At 46.1% G+C, this 16,690-nt stretch overlaps 2 protein-coding genes across 2 annotated transcripts; both read left to right on the top strand.

Moving 5' to 3' along the window:
• The first annotated feature begins 1,572 nt into the window (after positions 1-1,572).
• Positions 1,573-2,916, top strand: LOC132073545 (peptidyl-prolyl cis-trans isomerase-like 4). The gene has a single exon (XM_059472637.1). It carries the CDS (start codon positions 1,573-1,575, stop codon positions 2,914-2,916), a length of 1,344 nt encoding a protein of 447 aa, XP_059328620.1.
• A 5,534-nt stretch (positions 2,917-8,450) lies between these two features.
• LOC132073912 (DNA/RNA-binding protein KIN17-like) lies at positions 8,451-9,611 on the top strand. The gene has a single exon (XM_059473222.1). It carries the CDS (start codon positions 8,451-8,453, stop codon positions 9,609-9,611), a length of 1,161 nt encoding a protein of 386 aa, XP_059329205.1.
• Positions 9,612-16,690: the final 7,079 nt, after the last annotated feature.

The raw sequence follows: 16,690 nt of genomic DNA, 5'->3' as shown, positions 1-16,690 counted from the left end.
CATCATGTAGCAAATCTCGTTCCACCTCCCAGTCAATCACATTATGCCTGGCAGCGCGTACTGAATTTGAGACAGCTTTAGAGGAACTGGAGGGGGAAGCTGGCAGGGGGTGTGATGTTGGCTGGACCAAACACCTGAGGGCAGGTGCTGATGCTGGGCGTGGCTGGGACATCTCTGCAGGCTCCCTGGCTCTCGATACAGGAGCTGATGGAGTGACCAGTGTGGTTGTGACAACGGCTGATGGCGGGGATGGCTCTGTCCTCACCCGTGATGTTGGTGGTTGATCTTGAGTCAGGAACTGCAGCTCCTGCTGGCTGTGAGAGAGTCGGACCCTGGTGTGCAGGGCAGGTGAAGGTGAGGCTTGGCAGGGCCAAGTGGCTTTTGGGGTGGTGCTACGCTGTCCCCCTGCTCACTGACAAAAAAAGACGGGCATCACCAGCAGGAAAACTTATCTAGTTTTCTCGCTCTCTGACCAGACTGTCACACAACATAAAATGCAATTGTACTGTGAATTCTAAAGTATGTGGTGCACAAAAGGGTTTGGTTTTAGTTGCAAAAGCTAAAACAAGGGGTTTGGTGTGGGGATTAGGCTTCCTTCAAAATTTAATTTGTTATAAGGGCTGCACCAAATCTTATAATTGCCTGGGTGAATTGTGAATTTTGCAGCTGTGGTTTTGTGGGGTTGAAGTCCCCCCTTGTGCCTTTTTGCGTGGTTTGTATGGACCTGTCAGAATTGGCAGGTCTGAGTCCTGAAGCCAATTCTGCAGCTCTTGCCTTCTGGGATTCATTCCCCTCTGTGCTGTTTCAGTCTCAACTGTGGGTACAAGAGAAAATAAAAGGAATTGCATGATTGAGTTCTGCAGGTTATACTGTGAGTTTGTTTCTTAGGAGCATATATGTCTGCAAGTGAATAGGAATAGGTTGTGTGTGTTTAGTCTCACCAGTATATAAAAATTGGAAGAGGAACGCCTGTTACATAAAAGAACTTTTGTTGAAAAATTGTTAGTCTCAGGCTGCAATGCAATATGTAACCAAATGCATGTATGCTGTTTCCATCTGTTAAAACCAGATGGGGCAGGGTTCTTTATCTCTTCCAGGACCCATCCTCCCTCTGGGGGTTATCTTCTGCTAATGGCCCATTAAGTGTCCCTGAATGGCTGATAAAATTCCATCATCCCATTGTGAGATGCTCCGCCCAGAGGGAGGAACCAAGTATTCAAAACTGGATATAATTAGAGCTGCGGAACACCACAGGCAGCTTTTCCACTGGATTCCCAGAGAAGCGTCTTTTTTCGCCACTGCATTCCCAGAGGAAGGCCCATCTACAGCACCACTGGACCTCCAGAGTAAAACTTCATCCTTATGGAGGATCCCCACTCCTCCAGAACCACAGCTGGTCTTGTGGGATTCACAGGGCTGAGGCACCATTTAATGGGACTGCTGCCACCACCCTGACCCACAGGGTACCAGGTTGTATTCTGACTCTGTCAGTGCTTTTTGTACTGCTGCATTTTATTTTAATTTTCCTAGTAAAGACCTGTTATTCCTATTCTCAAATCTCTTCCTGAGAGCATGGCAGTGCTGCTGGAGACCACGGTGGGTGACCTGGTCATCGACCTGTACACGGAGGAGCGGCCCCGAGCATGTCTGAATTTCCTGAAGCTATGCAAGGTCAAGTACTACAACTTTTGTCTTATTTATAATGTCCAGCAGGATTTTATTATACAAACTGGTGACCCCACAGGAACCGGCCGTGGAGGGGAATCCATATTTTGTCAACTGTATGGTGATCAAGCCAGATTTTTTGAGGCAGAAAAGGTGCCCAGAATCAGGCACAAGAAGAAGGGAACAGTGTCAATGGTGAACAATGGAAGTGATCAGCATGGATCACAGTTCCTCATTACCACAGGGGAAAACCTGGATTACCTTGATGGTGTACATACAGTGTTTGGAGAAGTGACAGAAGGCATGGATGTATTGAAGACAATTAATGAAACCTTTGTAGATAAGGATTTTATCCCATATCAGGATATCAGGATAAACCATACAGTAATTTTAGAAGATCCCTTTGATGATCCACCTGGCTTGTGTGTTCCTGATCGCTCACCAGAACCTACAAAGAAACAGCTCGATAGTGGCAGAATAGGAGCAGATGAAGAAATTGATGACATGAAAGGACGGCCTGCAGATGAAATAGAAGAAGTTCGGGCTGAAAAAGAAGCAAAAAGTCATGCTATTCTTCTGGAAATGGTGGGAGACTTACCAGATGCAGACATCAAGCCACCAGAAAATGTGCTGTTTGTTTGTAAACTGAATCCTGTGACCACAGGTGAAGACCTGGAGATAATATTTTCACGATTTGGTCCCATTAAAAGTTGTGAAGTGATCCGAGACTGGAAGACTGGTGAATCTGTTTGTTATGCTTTCATTGAGTTTGAAAAGGAGGAAGACTGTGAGAAAGCCTACTTCAAAATGGACAACGTGCTGATTGATGACAGACGGATACATGTGGATTTTAGCCAGTCTGTTGCAAAGGTTAAATGGAAGGGAAAAGCTGGGCAGTATACCAAGGAAGATTTCAAGGACTATGAGAAGGAATGTGACAAACCTTCTAAATTTGCACTGAAAGAAAAAGTAAAACCAAAGCGAGATGCCAAGTATGACCTCGTGTTGGATGAGGATATAGAGGAGTCTCACACAAGTCAGTCACACCTGGCTAAAAAACAGAAGCAGAAGAAGCACCACCACTGTGAAGAAGATAACAAGAGGACCAAAAAATCTAAGGAGTCTGACCAAAAGCATGAAGAACACTGCAGGGAGAAGAGCAAGGTTGAGAACAGACACAGGCATTCAAGCCGCAGCCGTTATAAGGAGAGAGATTACACTTACAGTAGACAAAAAGACAAGTACAGATGAAGGGAAAATCAGAGGGGAACTAAAATAATAAATTTGACTTTTTTACAAAAAAAAAAAAAAAAAAAAAAAAAAAAGGGAACAGAGCTGCAGTGGTGCAGTGACCGAGTCTCAGCCTGTAGGCAGAAACTTTCTCTTGTAATTTTGTTTCCTAAGGTTGTCTGTTAAATCACTGTCTCCATTCGTAGGAAGATGTGTGTTGTTACCAGTTACTGTGTGTTTTAATCTGTCCCCTGTTATTGGGAAGATAAGCTCTTGTGAAGTCATGTTCCTCACTGATATTAATAAAGGTTTGCTAGTAGATAATTAGGAAAAGCCTCCCAGTCAAGGCTTAGGCCTTGGCCAGGTCCTGGCCCTGGCCTGTTGGGAATTATGCCATCAGACCCAGGGGATTTTACTAAAAATGAAATCAAGTCACTTTGACTTGCTTATTTTGTCTTTTAAAAGCTGGACCCCCTTTTGAGGTAAAATTGGAAGCCTTTCCTGGGAAAGGTTCTCCAGGTCCTCACTGTGAAATGAGGAGGATCCTCTCCCTTGATGGAGAGGCTCCTGCTGGAAGCTGCCAGACACCTGAACAATGTGTGATCACCCCATATAGGGGCATTAAGAAAGGATGCTACTGATGTGGCAATGCGTGATAGGCCCCTTAGAGTAAAACACCATATAAGGAAATACTATGTCTTGAAGAAGTGTATAAAAATGTCTTGTCTCTCTCAATAAATGTCTGATCATCACTATGGGTCTGAGTCCATTCCTTGGTCATTACATACATACACACACTAGTAAAGATGTGCTATTCCTTTTCTCATATCTTTGCCTGAAAGCCCCTTAATTTGAAAATTATGACAATTCAGAGGGAAGGGGGTGTAGTGGTTTTGGTTTGCCAATTGGATTTGACAGCCCCTGGGCAAGATGACTGAAGCACCTTGTGGCAGGAGCTGCTCTCAGGGGCCGGAGGTTGAGCAAGGCCCAGCCCTGGCACGTCATGCAGCTACGCCTTCATGGTCAGAGCAAGAACAAAAGCTCCCAGAAAAGACATTCAGTGATGTCAAGGTCAACATTTCCAGCGAATGAACTTGATCCTACCTAAACAACATGATTCCTGAGTCTCAGCTATTTGGGCTTTAGAACAATGGTCAATTATTTCTATTTCTCTAAGAGACATTGGACATTATCTTTTGTCTTCCCATGCCACGAGACCCTGTATCAGTGACATAATTGGATTAAATAAATTTTGTGGATTGTCACTGGTCTTTTTTGTGTCTTATCCCGTATCTAACAGATAGCCAGTAACAGCCTTAATAAGATGCAAGCTGTTTGAACACCAGAACAAAAGAGAGATAGAGCAATTATAATTATTATATTATTATTATAATTAGAAATTACAATTTCTCTATCTCTCTGTGACAGAGCAATAGAGAAATTATAAAAGAAAGGCCTCATAAAATCAGGCCTTGCTTTGCTAAATTAGATGGCCTGTCACTTCTAAGTGGAGCTAAGTAGTTTGCAAGCTCCCATGTGAAAACACGTTGAGAATGAGCATTTGTTAACACAACAATCTATTCCTAGGGTGAAAAACAAGTGGTTGTCAGAGACTGGAAAGATTGATGTCCAGGCTGATGGCCTTATGAGAATTGAAATGTTGTATCTGGCTCTCAGTATGTATGCAATTGAGTTTGTAGTTTAGATTGTGCTGTTCTGAAAGAGGTAAATAAAAAGGAGAACATTATGGCATGCTTTATGCCAACAAACTGCACCATTTTATATTCTTCATGTTTATAGTCACACCAACTTGCCTGGGTTCATTGTAGAAGGAAATGACTGTGCAGATAAGATAACAGCCCTGGTGTGGGCTGCCCTGGTACCAGACACATTACACCAGGCAATTGTCACATCAGTTTTTCCATCAAGGGGCTCATGCCCTACAACATCAATTCCATCTTACATCTGCACCAGCACGTGATGTCATTGCCTTGTGCTCTGATTGTCAGCAGCATGTCACCATGACCCAGGATGGAACAAACCCCAGAGGGCTACAAGCTCTTCAGCTATGGCAATCTGACATTACTCATGTGACAAAATTTGGTCCCCTTAAATATGTTCCCGTTTCTGTGGACGCCTACTCTAAGGCCTGTTGGGCCTCTGTGGTGTGGACACACAGACTTAGATACGAGGAAGAAATTTTTTTTAGATTGAGGGCAGTGAAACCCTAGAACAGGTTACCCAGAGAGGCTGTACATGGTCAATCTGTCCTGCTTCCAGCCAGGACAGGTAATTTTTGCAGTAGCGTGATTGCCATGGTGCCAGGACCCAGAGGTTATTCTCTCCCACCTTACATCATAGGCAGGGGAAGGAGCACAAGGGGTCATTTCTGCTCAAATAAGCATACCAGAGAGGTGGCTTGGTTCCAAGCCAAGGGGAGCAGGTTCAATGTGAATAATTTCCCCCCCCCAAAGGCCAGAATGAACAGGGGATGGGCAAGAGGTTGGTAGGAAACACATCCAGGACAGCTGACCCTAACTGACCAAAGGGATATTCCCAGAGTCACAGAATGGCTGAGGTTGGAAGGGACCTCCAGAGATCTGTGAGGACTTAAAGGGCACAGTTGGCTGTCCCAAAAACTGTCAAGATCACAGTGGAAGGAACTTGCCATAAGATGCACAACAGTTCATCAGATAAGCTCAGAAGAGAGAAATTTGTGACAGAAAGGTGCTCATTCCAGGCTTGGCAGAGGTGAGATCTGGTTATCACAGGCAAACAACACCAAATATATAATCCAAATGTAATTCATTGACTCTGATGTTACCATGCAATAAACACAGCATATTAACAAAGCAATTTTGATTCCTCTCTGTGGCCTTCAAAAGGCCATCATGATGAACAAATAGTTCTCCATGTGTGGAAATAGATACGGGGCAAAGTGCAACATCCATGGGAATACATCAGGCATCATGACGATCAGGGATTGTCGTACCCAATACACAAATGCTTTAGAAAAAAATTCTAATTCTAACTTCTCTCTTTTGCCCCACACTGGATGCCAAAAGATATGCTGGTTTCTGAGTAAACTGGTGGGATAATAAGCCCCACTCAATCACATTGAGAGAGATTTCACAGTGGAGTTACCTGTGTCAGACTGGGAAAGATCTCCTCAGAGACATCTTGGGAGCTTGGAATGTGTGTAGGGGATGGGTCAGACCTTGCATTGCTGAGGTTGTGCCCTGTCCCCATACACAGCAGCTCCACAGACAGGCTGAGAGAGTTGGAGTACTCTGGAGAGACCTTGCAGAAGCCTTCCAGTGCTTTAAAAGAACCAACAAGAAGCCTGGAGAGGGATTTTTTGTCAGGGCATGTACTGACAGGACTAGGGTAAATGACCTTAAGCAGAAATTTTACAACAGCAGGCTGGAACTAGATGACCTTTCAAGTCCCTTCCAACCCTAATCATTCCAGGATTCTATAAAAAATAAAATTAAATATAAAGAGTATCTGGCCATAAATAAAATACATGTACAATATAAAGTTGTGCCCAGGTGCACTGACCAACCACAGCAGGGAACAGAGGGCACACAGGTGCAATGCACAAACATGAGGGGGATAAAGGGTTGGGCTAAAGAACAAGAAGGGCAGATGCGTGAAGCCTTCTGAAGTGGAATGATGTTACTGTGTGTGGGTTGAAGCCTTCTGAAGTGGAATGATGTTACTCTGTATGGGTTGAAGCTTTCTGATGGTGACACTCCGTGTGTCATGGCTGTCTCAACTGTGACATATACACACATATATGCCCACTGTCTTGTTGCCCTGTAAACAGTGGTACAAAATGGGACCTTCTGAGCCCTTCTGGACTGCAGAGGCTGTGACCAACAACCTCCCTCTGAGTGGGGCCTCTCAGTGAGTGAACTCTCAAGTTTACTGCTCTCAGAGAATCCCTGATGAATCCTTGGCTGAGACCCTCACTCCTCAAGGCTCGACCCTTGGCTTGTGGAGAAGATGCAAAGGCATCTGAAGTGAATATTTCACTGCCTTTGAGGGGAGTTTTTAGCAGGTACCTTGTACAGACTCTTTATGTCTGTGTGCATGCAAGTGTGCCTATGCTACAGTAAATGTGGGAGAAATGTTTGTCACAGCTACAGCTGCTCTGAAGCTGCACAGGTAAATTTGGCCATAACAGAATCCCAATTTGGTTAGCCTGGTTTGTAAACCAGTCCCCAGGTGAGGCAATGATATGTTCTCCTGCTGGAAAATATATCCATTTAAAATTGGTTTATATAACTTTAGCCAGGGTTGTTCACCTTTGTCCTGTGGGAAGAGAACTGAAGCTTCTTTCCAGGGCACTGTTTATCTGTGTGAGGCCTGATGAACTCAGCATATCAACAGACTGGGAATAGCACCAAAGAGATAAAGGCCATCAACAGAACATCAGCACCCATTTAGGAACATCTATCCCAGACTCTGCCTCTGGAACAGCTGGAGAAACCTCCTGAAAACCCTGATAAGAAAATCAAGGAATGAAAATCTAATTAACATCAGAAGCAAAGAAATCCAGATCCAATAGGGCACCAAATATAAGAACTTTGCAACCTGGGACCCATGAATGCTGACTGAATTAATTTCTATGAGTTTTGACTGTATAAAACATCTGAAAAATCTTGTAAAAGTGGTGTGTGATGGATTGATTCTGTCTGCATACCTGGGCTATGTGTGTGGATGAGATGCTTTCTATGGTACATGCTGGCCAGAACAACATCCTGGCCAGATAATGAAATAATGCCTTGACTTTCTAACATAAAAAATGTTGGAGGGTGCCCTAGGTTGCAATGCAAGATGTAACCAAATGCATGTATGCTTTATCTGTTAAAACCAGGTGGGGCAGGGTTCCTTATCTCTTCCAAGACCCATCCTCCCTCTGGGGGGTTATCTTCTGTTAGTGGGCCATTAAGTGTCCCTGCATGGCTGATAAAACTCCATCATCCCATTATGAGATGCTCTGCCCAGGGGGAGGAGCCAGGCATTCCAAACTGGATATAATGTGAAGTTTGGGACACCACAGGCAGCCTTTTCCACTGGATTCCCAGAGGAGCAGCTTTCTTCTCCACTGCATTCCCAGAGGGAGACCAGGCCCATCTACAGCACCACTGGACCTCCAGAGTAAAACTCCACCTTTCTACAGGATCCTCGCTCCAACAGAACAACATCTGTCACTGCAGGAGGGCTGAGCCACCATTGAATGGGACTTTGCCACCACCCTGACCCACAGGTGGTCAGGTCTATTCTGACTCTGGCAGTGTTTTTGTACTGCTTCATTTTATTTTAAATTGTAGTTGTGACTTGGGATCTCCCACTGGTTTGCTTTCAAACCAGCACAGAGGGTTTTTGTTTTTCCCATAGTTGTGGTTCCAAAATTCTTAAGCACTTTTTAAAAGTAAGACAGGGGTGTAAGTAAATCACTATTTAGTAATTGGCCACTGCCATTTCCAGAGGGGGCGGGAACTGCACAGGCACAGGGTTGGGAGCAGGATTGGAACAGGGTTGGTGTCATGGGGAAATCAGATTTCCTTAGCCCCAAGGCCATCTCTAACCATATCAAGAGCAAGGGGCTGCAGAAGCTGCGCTGGTACTGCCAGATGTGCCAGAAGCAGTGCCGTGATGAGAACGGCTTCAAGTGTCACTGCATGTCCCAGTCCCACCAGAGACAGCTGCTGCTGGCTGCTGAGAACCCCCAGCAGTTCATGGACTACTTCTCCGAGGAATTCCGAAGGGATTTCCTGGAGTTGCTCAGGAGGCGCTTTGGAACAAGGAGAGTGCACAACAACGTTGTGTACAACGAGTACATCAGCCATCGGGAGCACATCCACATGAATGCCACCCAGTGGGAGACCCTGACTGACTTCACCAAGTGGCTGGGGAGAGAAGGGCTCTGCAGGGTTGATGAGACCCCTAAGGGCTGGTACATCCAGTACATCAACAGGGACCCAGAGACCATTCACAGGCAGCAGGAACAAAAGGGGAAGAAGAAGCAGGACCTCGATGATGAAGAAAAAACTTCTAAATTACTTGAGCAACAAGTTAGAAGATGTTTGGAGGGGAAAGAACTCGAAATGCCAGTCTATACTGAATTGAGCAGAGAAAACAAAGATGAAAAAGTTACATTTAAATTAAAGAAAGGAGCAAGTACTTCAGTTGCAGCATCTTCTCAAACAAGTGTCCTTGCACTGAAGATGGTGGAGGGTGCAGTTAAAAGAACAGGAGCAGCTCATTGCTCTGGTCAGCCCAAGAAGAAAATGAAGAAATCTGCACTTGATGAGATCATGGAGCTTGAGGAGGAGAAGAAAAGAACATCTCGAACAGACTACTGGTTACAGCGTGACATCATTGTAAAAATTGTTACAAAAAAGCTGGAAGGGAAATACCACAAGAAGAAGGCAGTTGTTAAGGAAGTGATTGATAAATATGCAGCAATTGTGAAGGTGATAGACGCTGGGGACAAACTGAAACTTGATCAGACACATCTAGAAACTGTAATACCAGCACCAGGCAAGAAAGTGTTGGTGTTAAATGGTGGGTACAGGGGAAATGAAGCCATTTTGGAGTCCATCAATGAGAAGAGGTTTTCAGTGACAATAACCATCAACTCAGGACCTTTAAAAGGGCGCAGAGTTGAAGATATCCAGTATGAAGATGTTTCCAAACTTGCCTGAGGTGCTAATCATGCATCAGAGAAGATCTGAGTTCTCAAAACCTTCTTCCTGACTTTTTTCAGGCAGACACAATGCTCTGTACTACAGTAAATCCTAAATGAGTCCTTTGCTAAATTGTTACATTTAAGTTGTAAGTTAAGCTAAATGCTGTTAAGTTTAATGTGTTGTTAAGTTTAAATATTGTAAAGTGCAATTGAACCTTTAGTTCATACTCCATTTTATCCTTACCCCTTTATCCTTTGTCACCCCCCTCCTACACCCCCTACCTCCATGTAAATAGTTTTCAGTTTATTTTGGTTTGGATTGATTGACTCTGGATTTTTGTTTCTTGCTTTTCCTAGGTGTGCCTTCACCGTCTAATAAATAGTGTGAACCCTGGAAGTGACTTGTCGCAGACCTTTTTTCATAGAAATCCTTTCTTTGGGATTTGTTCATCTTCTGGGAAACTGAGGCCCCAGAAGAAGAATGTAAACAATTGTTATCGGCTGGCGTGGAATGCATCAGGTGCAGCGGTGATTGGGCTTTTGTGAGTGTTTGGATTTGCTGACCACTCACAGGAGAGCTTGTCCTTGCTTTCTGCTGGACACAGAACTTTGTTATTATTCTTTCCTATGCTATTCTTAGCTTAGCAGCCTCTGCAACTTCTCTCCTTATACTTTTTAGTATAGTTATAATGTATTATATATCATATATCAATAAATCTAGCCTTGTGATCATGAAACAAGATTCTCGTCCATCTCTCACCCAGAAGACCTCATCAGGTCGCTGTAATAGTGATTATTGTTATAAATGGCAATTTAAGTATTGGCTTTCACATTTATGTATTTGCTTTTGCAAGTTATTATTCATCAAAACTATTTTAATATAGTACTATTTGTAATCCATTTTAACTGCTTTAACATAGTATAAAAAGCAGTTTTTGACAGTTTTTTCTGTCATCTTTTGCAGCCAATGCTCTGGCCATGTGTAGTTTATAAATAGTATATTTATATATTATAGCTTAGACCTTTGCATAATATTAAAATAGAAACTGTGTACTGTTAAATACTTTTATTTTAACTAACTCAAAGTTGTGAAATAGCTATGTTGATTTGATGTATTTGTGGACTATCTTATCTGAATTATGAGATAACAGTGACAAGAATCAGGACGCCAAGAGAAAGATCTACTACTGACTCTCCAGTTTTCAGGAACTGTCAGAACAACAGAATGGAACCTCAAGAAGAAATAAAATACATCTATTTAATCCACAGGATTGCCTGCAGACAAGTCAAAGTTACAACCAAACAACAGAATTCCCAGAATATGTAAAACCGCAGGAATGTTTGAATACCGATAACCTCATTCATATGCATTTAACCAATGTAATTAAAAGTATATAAGAAAATTGTTTTAGGCTAACAGTGTGCTTTTGGCAGCACCCAAGCACCCCAGCACTGGATATTGTCCTTTTTATCCATTATTAAACTTCTACAAATTTGAAAGAGTGAGTGTTGTTTCTCACAATTAATTAGGAGTTAACTGCACATGATAAAATGTGCACTGATGAAACATACATGAAAAAGGATACCTGTTAGAAGGAAGCAGCAGTCACACAGCTCAGGACACATGTACATTCCTGCATTAGCCATCACAGGAAGGGTTGTACACGTCCCCAACACCAGATGCTGCTCATCTCATCTGCAGCCTGGGCATGGCCTGGCAGGGTGCCTGATTTCTTAAATTTTTTTTTTAAACTTTTTGAAAGTTTTACTTCCATCTGCCAGCCCCTGTCCTGCTGCACGTTCCCTCCCAAATTTTCCTCTCTTGCATGCCACAGCTCACCCCGTTTCTCACAGGCCTAGCAGGGCTGTGCCATGGAATAGAGATGACATTGTTGAGAGAGAGATCGAGCTAGAAACAAGTTTCAGAAGATGGCCTTGCAAAAGGACAGATATTTTGGAGAATTAGAACTGTGAAGGATGCATTGCAGCAGGACCACGTGGGGGAAAAAAAATAGATTATTTGGGTTAGAAGCGATAGCAAAAGCTAATAGGCTGAAAAACATTTATAAAGGTATTGTACCCAGGAAATAGGGTGGCTTCTGATGGAATGGTGTTGAGTTTTATGTCTCACCCTTCTATGAGACTGATAATGGAATAAAGTCTTTTAAAATGCCTCTCAGTCTCTGTAGATCTGGGATTTTCCAACACAGCACCCTCATGTCTCCCACAGCCAGCACCCGGGTTTGAGAGGGTGATGCCCTTGAGAGGAAAGCTAATATCTTTACAAACAATTCCATGGATGAAGCAATGGGTGGATGTTAATGGCTTTGAAATGGGTCTGAATGTCTCTACTGCAGCAGGTTTCTGGCACAGCTTGGCTCCTGATGCAGATAGGGGTGTGTACAAGCCTGCATTTCCAAACTTCGGGGTAAAATGACAGGTTCAAGGGGGGATATGTGGTAGGTGGTTCGGGTAGGCTGTACCTTCCTTACACCTCAGCCAATGGGGAAAGGAAGAGGGCAAAAAGCGGCCGGGACTTTAGGATTAAAGGAGGCTGTGTCCTCCAAAGGGCTTGCCACAGTGACCTCTCTCCCTTTATTCAAATAAAGTTGCAGGACTCCTCTGTCTCCTTTTTGGACATAAATCTCTGGATTTTGTAGATTTTCCTGATTTTTCCTGACACCCCGAAGGACTATTTTCCCTAGACCTAATTTAACATTATTAAGCACTAAATCAGGCATTTCTCACCAGTGCCGATCATCACCCACGATAAACTGGGCAGCCTTTAGGCTGCGAGAAACTTCTTAATCCAATTTTTCTGCTTTCCCCACCCCGCCACCCGCAGGTTAATATTCATCCCTTCATTCTTGGTGCAATAGCCACTATTTCCACCCCTCAGGGTCTGGATACTGTTATGAACAAAAATTCTGCCAATTTTTTCTGTGAGAAAAAGGTTACCACTGTTGCTGCTGGGCTGCTGCTTGTGCTATGGTAATTACGGGTCGTTGTTGTTAATAGTTGTTTTTGTATCAGTAAAAGCCCTGGCTGGGGCGAGTTAATGGCCCTTGTCTGAGACAGTCAAGGGTGGGGACCTCCCGAACAGTGAGGAGAAGAGACTTTGGAGGGGAGGGATATGCAAAATCTCTCCAAGGACCAGCATGCTGTGTGGGACCCCTGCTCCAAATGTACTGAGAAAACCCCAAAAACAACGAGCAACCTAAGAGTTGAGAGATTGGAGTGACGTCTGGACATGAGGAGCGGAGTGCTGGGCCTGCAGAGATGCGGATGTTCCGCATCATAGTCCCTCTCACACTGACCAGGAGTCGTCCCCGGCGCCGAGAGCCGGCTAAGAGAGCCAGCAGCAGTAACACCGGAGGGTCACAACGCCCTAAAGGCCCCCACCAGGCCCAGACCCCCAGCTTTGCCCCTAGTGGACAAAGCTGCGCAAATCTTTCTCCTCCTCGTCGCCCTGGGAGAGACGACGGGAATCTGCAGACCAGTCGAGCTGCTCAATCCTGAGCTCATCACTTATAATAAAGGCATTAAAAAGGAGAAGAAGTCTCCTGGCCCTGTTTATTTCAGATACCCTCGAGGGATGAGCTGCAGGAGAGGCACAGCCCACTGCCAATATTCCAGCACCGGCCATCCCGGGACGGGACCGCTCATCCCTTCCCACTGCGGCGCGGCCGGGAGAGGCTGGGCGGCTAAAGAGGCACCTCCCCACACCCAAACCCACCCCCTTTCTCCATCCCTTTCCCGAAGGACCGCCGTGTCCTTCCCGCTGGCGCATCCCCCCGTCCCAGCAGCAGCGCCTCCGAGAGCGGCCCGGGGCGATGGGCGCGTCCCGCACCGCTCCCCCCTGGCTGCCCCATGGAGGGGGCACCCCCGGGCCGGAGCTTCCCAAGCCACGGGGAGCGAGGGATGAAACCGGGACGAGCTCGGGTCAGCGCCGCTCGGCCCCGGCCGCCGGGGCTGCAGTGTCACTGTCCCCAGCCACGGGGACAGCCAGAGACAGCACAGCCCCCGCACCAAAGTCCCGGCCCGCCCGGGGCCCCCTGCCCGCTCCGGAGCGGCGGTTCCAGGGGATCCCTCCCTGTGCCCACTCCTGAGCTGCTTCCAGGCAATCCCTCCTGTGCCCTGTCCCGCTTCGGAGCGCTGTTCCCAGGGGGATCCCTGTACCCACTCCGTATCGCTGTTTCCAGGGGATCCCTCCCCGTCCCGCTCCGGAGCGGTGATTCCAGAGGATCCCTCCCCGTCCCGCTCCGGAGCGCTGTATTGAGGTGATCCCTCCCCGTACCCACTACGGAGCGCTCTTTCCAGAGGGATCCTTCCCTGTGCCCGCCCCGGGCGCTGTTCCCAGGTGATCCCACCCTGTCCCGCTCCGGAGCGGCGATTGCAGGGGGATCCCTGTACCCTGTGCCCGCTCCGGAACGCTTTTTCCAGGGGGATCCCTCCCTGTCCCACTCCAGAGCACTGTTTCCAGGGGATCCCTGTGCCCTATCCCACTCCGGAGCGCTTTTTCCAGGGGGGTCCCTCCCTGTCCCGCTCCGGAGCGCTGTTTCCAGGGGGATCCCTCCCTGTGCCCGCCCCGAGCGCTGTTCCCAGGGGGATCCGTGTGCCCTATCCCGCTCCGGAGCGCTGTTCCCAGGGAACCCAGCCTGCAGCGAGCCGGGAAGGATGCCTGGAGCTATGCCCGCCCCCACCCCTCCCCCCCAGGAGCTGCAGTGTCGAACAAACCCCCATGGACAGAGCTAGGAGGGGAGAAGTGGGGATGATCTTACGTCTCTGCGGGAGCTGGGATGCCGGGCGGTGCGGGATTCCGGTGCCGTGGAGCCGGGGCGCAGCGTGCTGTGCTGCTCTGCCCGGTGGAAGGGGTACCCGGCGCCCCGGTCTTCGGGGCTCTTATAGGGTTCTCGTGGCTGAAAAACATCTCTATTAATCACTTCTACTGTCAAACAAAAAGATGTTCTCATGAGAACTCGCTGCAGTGTTAGATAAAGGCAAGGCCGTGCAGGTGGTGTAATCTTTTGTGCTGAGTGGGAGCTGACCACAGACTCCTCACCACATTTTCTGCATTTTCGAGCTACAATTCATCCCGAGGCTGAGGGATGTGTGCAGGATGGAAAAGACCAGGCTATACCCACGCTGCAGCACATACCTGAACCTGCCGAGCCAGGACAGCTGCACTGTGCAATGCTGACACCTAAATGTTCACCAGGCTGCTGGGAAATGCCCCTACACCGTGCTCATGCATTCTATTGTCATTTCAGTGCATTCAAAAGCAGAGTTTAGCTGCTTTTGGTGTATTCTTCAACCAGATATCCAGAGATTAGTATGTTTCCTTTATTTCCACAATGATCACTGCAGCGGTCAGCGGCCTTAGAATAATGTCCGCCTGGCTAGCAGGGCGGCCAGCTGGCTACTGCATAGGTGGGGAGCTAATCCTGGTGGCAGGGCCCCAGGACCGCTCCTACGGACGCCCCTCACCGGCAGAAGGCTTCGGGCTGCGTCTGTGTGGACGAGATCACGCTGAGTTGATTGGCAGGCTGCGAGAAATGACGAGACCGAGAGCTGGGCACTCGCTGATGACAGTCATGTTTACCACCCAACAGAAGTCAACCAGGGAGTGACCCTGAGACACGGGTGTCAGGCAGTTATAAAGGGGGAGGAATCCGGAGGACAGGTTTCCGACAGAACCAATCCAGGAAGGCGTGGGAGTGAACTGAGGATAGCCAACATTACGAGAAAGCCAATGGATACATAGTTAGGGAGGGGCCCCGGTCCCACAGCCAATCATAGCTCCCAAAGTGAAGAACATTCTGGAAAGAAAGGAGGAGCAGGGAGTGACTGACTGGGACCAGGGAGGGAGGAGTATGCTCCCATATAGGGAAACAAGGGGAGGAGAACTGAGAGTTACCTCACATAACAAGGGGATTGACAGAACTTAAGGCGGGAGTAACCATACCAACTAAATGACAGACATTACTTAGGCGGGAAAAATAATGGAGGACAGAACCACAATACAGAATGGGGGAGCAACTAGACAAACTAACATAACCCGCTACAACAGATCACCACTAGGATTTTCCCTCTAGAAACATTTGTGCGCCAAGCATTGTAATTTTGACACATTGGACTTGAAAAATTAATTAATTCCTAGTGAAATACCAGCTAAATGAATGTTTTGTGCTGTCATAATATTTTTGTTAGTTGAAACTACAGCAGTTAGCAAAAACATTCAGGAGTTTGCCAGTGAAAATATGTTGACTGGGTTCTGCTTTCCTTTCTGTGAGTGCGAGTAAACATTATTACCATGGATCTGTGAGAAGTTTATTTTGCTTTGGCTCTTAGTGGAACATTAATCTTTAAGCTTGCCTTTGTTAGGGGAAAGCAGAAAAGATGTGAGCCTCTAAAGGGCATCTCATTCATGAACACTTTTCATGAGATTTCACGTGTCTGAGATGGCCTGTGATTCTGATGGTCTCTTTAGTTAATTCACAGTCAGAAAGTGCTTCACTTAAAATGGGAGAAATCAGTTATTGTCCTGTATACACCTAAGCATGCCATACGAAGCCCTTCTGATTGTTTTTTGTAAGGTACCTGTTTGTGAGTAAAATGCAAATTCTGGGAGAAAATGCAAATTCTCATTTTTCAATTCTCATACCATTTTGCAGGCCTTTTTTCTTGGAAGCAGACAATGTACTTATTTTTTAACCTCCTGGCATGAAGGGACTGCTAATCTATGTGGAGAATATTTTACTTTATGAATAGTATGGTTTGTTCTGGGATTGGTGGATTTGCCAAATAAAATATTAATATAACACCCCTTGTGTGGCTTGTGTAAGTGCTAGCTTTTGAAAATGAAATCTGGAACACTCCCCATTTCTTTAAGATTGTCTGGACAAAAAAAAAAATACCTAAACAAGCTCAGAATTTAGAAAGAGGATAAAAGACATATGAAAAGTATAATTGGACCAACTGACTGCTGAGGGAAGCCAGTACAGTTTCCCCAGAAATGGGGAATCCTGTGAATAACATTTAAGGATTACCTGAGCCTTGGAGCCACTCTGTAGCCCACCCATTGTTGGTCAGCCA

Source organism: Ammospiza nelsoni, chromosome 5 (genome assembly GCF_027579445.1).
Source record: "Ammospiza nelsoni isolate bAmmNel1 chromosome 5, bAmmNel1.pri, whole genome shotgun sequence".
In the NCBI taxonomy this organism is placed as follows: domain Eukaryota; kingdom Metazoa; phylum Chordata; class Aves; order Passeriformes; family Passerellidae; genus Ammospiza; species Ammospiza nelsoni.
This window is presented reverse-complemented; position numbering and strand designations above follow the sequence as displayed.

Bases quoted from the DNA above. Each gene is read 5' to 3' on its own strand.
- LOC132073912 (XM_059473222.1), top strand. From the start codon at position 8,451: ATGGGGAAATCAGATTTCCTTAGCCCCAAGGCCATCTCTAACCATATC.
- LOC132073545 (XM_059472637.1), top strand. From the start codon at position 1,573: ATGGCAGTGCTGCTGGAGACCACGGTGGGTGACCTGGTCATCGACCTG.